The 6,010-nt window shown below is 54.0% G+C and overlaps 1 protein-coding gene across 1 annotated transcript in view; it reads right to left on the reverse strand.

The window, feature by feature from the left end:
- STT3A (STT3 oligosaccharyltransferase complex catalytic subunit A) overlaps window positions 1-6,010 on the reverse strand; it is a 13,587-nt gene continuing 7,577 nt past the window's right edge. The window contains exons 3-20 of the mRNA XM_010723561.2: window positions 5,232-5,310; window positions 5,005-5,129; window positions 4,779-4,839; window positions 4,529-4,650; window positions 4,218-4,363; window positions 4,021-4,111; window positions 3,551-3,657; window positions 3,205-3,369; window positions 2,623-2,803; window positions 2,056-2,211; window positions 1,824-1,915; window positions 1,371-1,526; window positions 1,061-1,249; window positions 870-986; window positions 682-784; window positions 429-617; window positions 236-351; window positions 1-156 (exon numbers count right to left, since the gene is read on the reverse strand). Coding sequence (XP_010721863.1) covers window positions 118-156; window positions 236-351; window positions 429-617; window positions 682-784; window positions 870-986; window positions 1,061-1,249; window positions 1,371-1,526; window positions 1,824-1,915; window positions 2,056-2,211; window positions 2,623-2,803; window positions 3,205-3,369; window positions 3,551-3,657; window positions 4,021-4,111; window positions 4,218-4,363; window positions 4,529-4,650; window positions 4,779-4,839; window positions 5,005-5,092 — 2,118 coding nt within the window. The 5' untranslated portion in view covers window positions 5,093-5,129; window positions 5,232-5,310 and the 3' untranslated portion in view covers window positions 1-117. The remainder of the gene's footprint in view (window positions 157-235; window positions 352-428; window positions 618-681; window positions 785-869; window positions 987-1,060; window positions 1,250-1,370; window positions 1,527-1,823; window positions 1,916-2,055; window positions 2,212-2,622; window positions 2,804-3,204; window positions 3,370-3,550; window positions 3,658-4,020; window positions 4,112-4,217; window positions 4,364-4,528; window positions 4,651-4,778; window positions 4,840-5,004; window positions 5,130-5,231; window positions 5,311-6,010) is intronic.

Consider the following 6,010-nt stretch of genomic DNA (forward strand, 5'->3'; position numbering starts at 1 on the left):
AAAAAAAAAAAAAGGAAACCAAAACGACAACAACAACAAAAAAAAACAACCCCCGGAAAAACAGAAAATCCAAAAATATTTCTGCTTCGCAGGCAAAGGCTGGGGCAGCGCAGGGCTCTACGTCCGCGACAAGCCGCGGTTGTCCAAATCCTTCACCTGCAAGAGAGGAAACTGCGGGTAGCGCCGGGCGGCCTGGGATGCGTCCCCAGGGCTGGGGCTCGCCCCGGCCTCGTACTTTGTATATCCGGACCAGCCAGTGCTCTGTGGTGTACGCCTCCTCCAGCACATCCAGCTCAAAGTCCTTGTTCCCGATCTCGGCGTTGCGCACGCGGTCGTAGCCCGGCGGCCGCTCTATGGGGACAGAAAGCGGCGCTGTGCCACCGCGGCCCCACGGCTGCTGGGACGCGGCGGCGGCGCGGGACACGCACTGGCCTCGGTGTAGACCTGCCCGAAGCGGTAGTAGCACATCTTGTACATCAGGCAGTTGAGCAGCACCGGGGAGCCCTCGCGGTCGACGCGGAACTCGCCGGTTGGCGTGTAGTAGTCGTGCTCCTTGATGTGCCGGCCCGTGTCCGTGCTGCCGCCGATGCGCACCATCCACAGGAACTTATTGATGTCTGCAAAAGACGGAGGGTGAGCAGCAGGCGGGCGGGGGGCAGGCGGGGTGCCGCGGGCTCTTACCGTCGGACGAGTAGCCGGTGAGGCCGCCGAATATCACCAGCACGTAGCTCACATCCAGCTCTCTCATGATCTCGTAGGCTTTCTCCTCCGTCGAGGCCATCGCCTGCAGGGGACCCGATGGCTCTGATGTGCCGCAAAACCGGGGCGCAAACCGCTCCAAACCGTGGGCGCGGGGCGGGAGCACCTACCTGCCCAACGCGGGAGATGTGCGTGTTGTTCCAGGTGTTGTTGTCCACCAGGATGGTGCGGTTGGCCATGGCGGTGATCTGGTAGCCGTAGTCCCACCAGGACATCACCTTGGCGTCCTGCAGCCAAACGCCACGCGGGCTGTCAGCACTCAGATGAGCGCCAGCAGCCGCCGGGCTCGGAGCGCCGTTACCTCCGGCGTGTTGTGCCGCAGCCAGTAGTAAGCCTCCCTGAAGTCATCAAAGATGATCCTGCTGCCGTCCCCGCCGCGCGCTGACAGCACGATGGAGGGCGAGGAGTACGCCTCGCTGGTCACCCAGGTGGAGTGAAAGGTGTAGGTGATGAGGAAGAAAGCCATCACCAGGATCATGCCGCTGGCAACCTGGGGGTGCAAACAGGTGTCACTGCAGGAGGGGAGAGAGCACTCCCACCTCCCTCCCACCCCCGGCAGGAACAGCAACGACTCTCCTCTTCCCCACAGTCACGAGCTGCCCCACACTCACTTCATTTTTGATGGGGTAGGTGGAGTCTTGCTGCTTTTTGCTCTTCTTGTCTGGCCGGCTGATGTCCAGGTTCTTCATGTAGGTGGACAACACCTGAGACACGCCGATGCCCGAAAGGATGCACATCACTGGGGCCAGCACCAGCATCAGCCGCACCTGCAGGCAACAGCACGGCCATCAGAGCCTGCAGGAGCAGGGAGCTGGGCAGAGCCACGCAGCCTGGCCTCGGACGCCTCCAGGGATGGGGGCACCCACTTCTCTGAGCAGCAGTGCCAGGGTCCCACCGCCCTCTGGGTGAAGAACTTCCTAACATCTAACCTAACCACACCCTCTTAGTTTAAAGCCATTACCAACAGGTTCAGAAAAAAGAGTCAGCCTTGTTAAGATCATCTCATCATCCTGCTTGTGTCCTGCTCAGTCCCACAGCAGTGCACCAACCCGAGCAGCCCTCACCATTACAGCAGAGAAGTACATGGAGGTCACACCGTACATGATGATAAAAATGCGGGCATCTGAGAGATTGCTGAAGCAGTAATAGAGACCAACTGCAAAGAGGAAAGAGAAACAGGTGAGGTTCCCCTCAGCCTGAAAGAAAATCCATCTGGTGGAGACATGCAGCACACTGCAAGGATGTAATAAACCCAGAGACCACCTGGGGGTCTGACTGGAACAAGGCTGGGCTCACCTGGGAACATGAACACGAGGAGCTGCAGGTCAAAGTAATAGGAGGACCAGGTGGTGGGCTGGTGCTCTGAGACAGAGGCAATGATGGGAATGTTGTTCTTGGCATAAGAAGGATCCAGCAGGGAGTAGAAACGCCCCGTCCATGGGGAGATTTTCCCTAGCAGAGAGGAGAAAATCAGCATCAGTCCTTGCACAGCCAGCAATGCCAACAGGTTCTGTCATAAGGGAAACGTGCAAAGCTGAATGAGCAATCCTGCACCTCATTTAACATCTCCATTACTCAAAACTCATATTTTAAAAAGGAAATTAAGTGTGATTTTACACTAAAGATTTCTCCCCAACCCAATCCACACGGTGCAAGCAATAATGCAGGAATCACGAATTCAAAAGGTGTGCCCTTCGGGGGGGTTAGTGGGTGGGCTGGGGTTGGACTTGGTGATCTGAAAAGTCTTTTCTAAACTCAATGATTCTGTGATTCTATGATTCTAAGCATTGGAAAAAGACAAAGCCAGCGGTGAAACGTGCTCAGCAACATCACCATTAATGGGAGCACCATTAATGGAACTACCTGTGAGCATCAGCACAGCCCCGACTGTCAGGAGGACGAAGCCAACCAGGGAGATGACGCTCCTGAAGAGGACTTCGAACTGCTGTGGGTTCAGCTTGCTGCGGAGGTAGTCCACAAAGGCATGGATCTGGCACAAGCCAAAGACGCCCAGGGCAGCCATGTGTTCAGAGGAGAGGACAGGCTGCAAGCAGGGGAGAGTGTGATCAGACCCAAGGAAACAGCAGCTGAGTCACTCCAAAAACAGACCTCAGCAAAATCAGTGCTGAGGTCATAGGAAACCATTCCCTCCCTGTGGACATGACTAATTGCAAATCAGCCTTAATTCTGATAGGAATGCACATGAAAAATGAACTCTGAGAGCCCTCCTTGCTGTAAGCTCTCCTCCAGATGAAGTTTCCAAGTCCACAAAGCCTGTATTCCCCATACCAGGACACAAAAGGTGAGAAAGAGACAACTGCTTCTCTTGAAAACACGAACTACGTTTCCTACTGTATGGAGATGTGTGCTGGTGTGAGCATTTCCTTCACGGAAAATGGAACTTCCAAGATTTCTTGAAAGACAAGCAGTGCTGGAAGGCCTCACCTGAAAGCCAACAAAGGAGATCTGCATTGAGAGGATCGTCCCCAGGCAGTACACAGTGCAGTAGGCAACATAGATCCTGTGTGAGAAGCGGCCAGTCAGCATCAGCACGAGGACGTGCAGTGGGATCAGGTTAATCAGGAAGACATAGCCACCCCACGAGGAGACCTGGCAAGAGAAAATGAAAAATACCAATTCCAGGGCTGGTCAGGCTGCATGGTGGGGTCCAACAGCATGTCTCATTTTCCTGGGATCACATGCTCTCCCCAAAAAGGGCACCCTGAACAGCCCCAGCTGCCAGAAGCCCAGATTTATCAGAGATCTGGGTGCCAGGACAAGGAATGCTTACCATGTAGAAGTAGGCAAGAGCACACATCGCTGCCCAATAGATAGAGCCAGTTTTCACAGCCTTGATCCACATGTAGTAAGTTAGCAGCATGCAGAAAATGGCAATACCTGGGTGGAGAGACACAGCGAGGTCAGAGCAAGCTCACATCACCCTGAACGTCAGCGTAACCCCAACGTCAACATACATCAGAATGTCTGACTGCATTAAAAATACATATATAAAAATCTGCCTATCTCGCTGCTGCTCCACCACAAAGAACAGCACCTCGTATGAATACTAGAACAGTTCCGTATCAGATTGCAAGACTGAAACATGATAATATTTAGGAGGCAACAGCTCACGTGGTTTCTAGCTCCACCAGCTACCCTTTAGTGCAACAATGATTTCTTATGTGGTCCCCCCACAGCCCCTACAGGTGAGAGGAACCTGGCTTCTTAAAGGTTTCCCTGCTCTGAGCGCTACAAACTCACCTTCGTTATCGTAGGATCCAGCAACAGAACGGGAGATGTACCCAGGCACAACTGCAATCATGGCAGCAGCAAGGAGCCCTGCGCCCGCGTCCTGGGGAGCACGGACAGAGGACAAGAGAACCATCAGATCACGGCCCTGTGTGCGCAGCTACGCCTCAAAGGAATAAAATCTAATGCTGAAATGGTCCTCCCTGTACCTTGAGCTCTTTGGTGAGGTGGTAAGTCACAATGGTGGTGAAGGAAGAGAAGAGGGGTGCCAGGAAGACGCAGACGTTCCGGATGTCGATGGTGATGTGGAAGAAGTGCAGCACGTGGTAGATGGCTGCCGAGGTGATCATCAGCCCTGTGGGATGGACGTGGCACCGTCAGCGGGTTGCAATTGGAGCAGGGCAGCCAAAAAGGTGGGAAGGATGGAACAGACGGGAGCTGCTGCTTTCCCAAATCCACGCCCTGGCAGCCCCGCATTGCACAAACTGTGTTCCAGCACAGCCAAAGCCTGCTGGCCTACCTGGATAAATGGTTCCACCAATAATCCTGCCCAAGGGGTACCACGCTCGGTCATCAAACCAGTTGTGGAATTTGTAGAAGCCTTCCTCTGCCAGGAAGCGGGTTGTGCGGTAGTTAAAGTACCTGCAACGACACGAGCACCTCTGTGTCCAGACACGGGTTGGACAACTGCTCACAGACTGCTGAGAGCAAACACAGCCCTGCAAACAGCACCCAACATCCACTGATACCAAAGAGGGGAAGACACTTACGGGTCAAATTCATGGATGACGCTTTCAAATCTTAAGACAGAAAAGAGTCTTGTGGAGAAAGCTGTAAACACAAAGAAGAGAAGAAAGAGTTTTCAAAGGAAATAGTACTGATCGAATAACAGCGTGCACTTGGGTCACACTTTAAGGACAGATGGGAGCTTGGTGACCTAAGGAAGAACTGAAGGAGGAGGAGAGGCAGTTCGTGGGGTCCTGCATGCAGACTTACACAGCACAGCTGCCATGGACAGGATGAGGAGCTTGAGCAGCGTGTCCTGCTTCTCATAGGAGAGCCTAAGGAACCCCAGCTTGGTCATTGTCACATCAAAGGCAAGGAAACAGACACCTGAAAACCTAAAAATGAGAAGTGGAGATGGTCAGAGAGCAGGGCCGGGCCCCTGTCATGTATCTGCTGCCTCCCTTCTGCCCCTTGAACCTGGCTCCCCAGAGCCTCACCTGATCGGCCCAAATCTTGGCTGAGGCTTCAACTTCTTTCACAGAGAGCAGAACTTCTTTGGGGCAGACGTGTCTGTTTCTCTGTACGCAAAACAAGATAACCCTAAGCTTTCAGCAGCTAAAGAAACAAGGCTGGTTTTCCTTGGCCGAGCTATAGGAGATGCACAACAAACCCACAGAGGTTCCAAGTTACTGATCTGAAACGCACACACGGCAGAGGTTTGCTAACACAGATCTGCACAGGCAGCTCTTGTGGCACTGCGTGATGCAGCCGTTTGACCTCCTTGGGTGGAGGAAAAAAGAGTGAAAACCTGATGTTGGGCACCAAGGAAGTGAAACTGCAGGCAGGGATTAACGAGTTCATTTTCTGAAAACACCCTGAAATTCAGAAATGCTTTTTGCCCACTCAAATTGGAAAAACAAACAAACCCAAACTGCTACAGCCCCGGTCCAGAGCGGGCTGATAAAGGCACAGCCCGTATCTCCGAGTTAAAAGGCCACGTGGGAGCTTATTTGGCCAGGCTGAGATTTAGAAATAACAGAGAGCACCTGAAAAGCATTTTGTGGCCGAGCGGCGATTCTGACCTCCAGCCATCGACCAGTGACACAGAAACAAGGCTGCGCGGTGAGCATTTCTGGGCCTCGGGTAACGGAGCAGCGATGGGGAGGGGGCGATCAAAGGGCAGCGCAGGTCGGTGCGGCTCAGGAAGGCTCGGCGCTGCCCCCAGCCCTGTGAGCCCTGCAGGCCGCGGCAGCCCCACGGCACCCGGTGCCCCGCA

The sequence above is a fragment of the Meleagris gallopavo genome, chromosome 26 (genome assembly GCF_000146605.3).
Source record: "Meleagris gallopavo isolate NT-WF06-2002-E0010 breed Aviagen turkey brand Nicholas breeding stock chromosome 26, Turkey_5.1, whole genome shotgun sequence".
Taxonomy (NCBI): domain Eukaryota; kingdom Metazoa; phylum Chordata; class Aves; order Galliformes; family Phasianidae; genus Meleagris; species Meleagris gallopavo.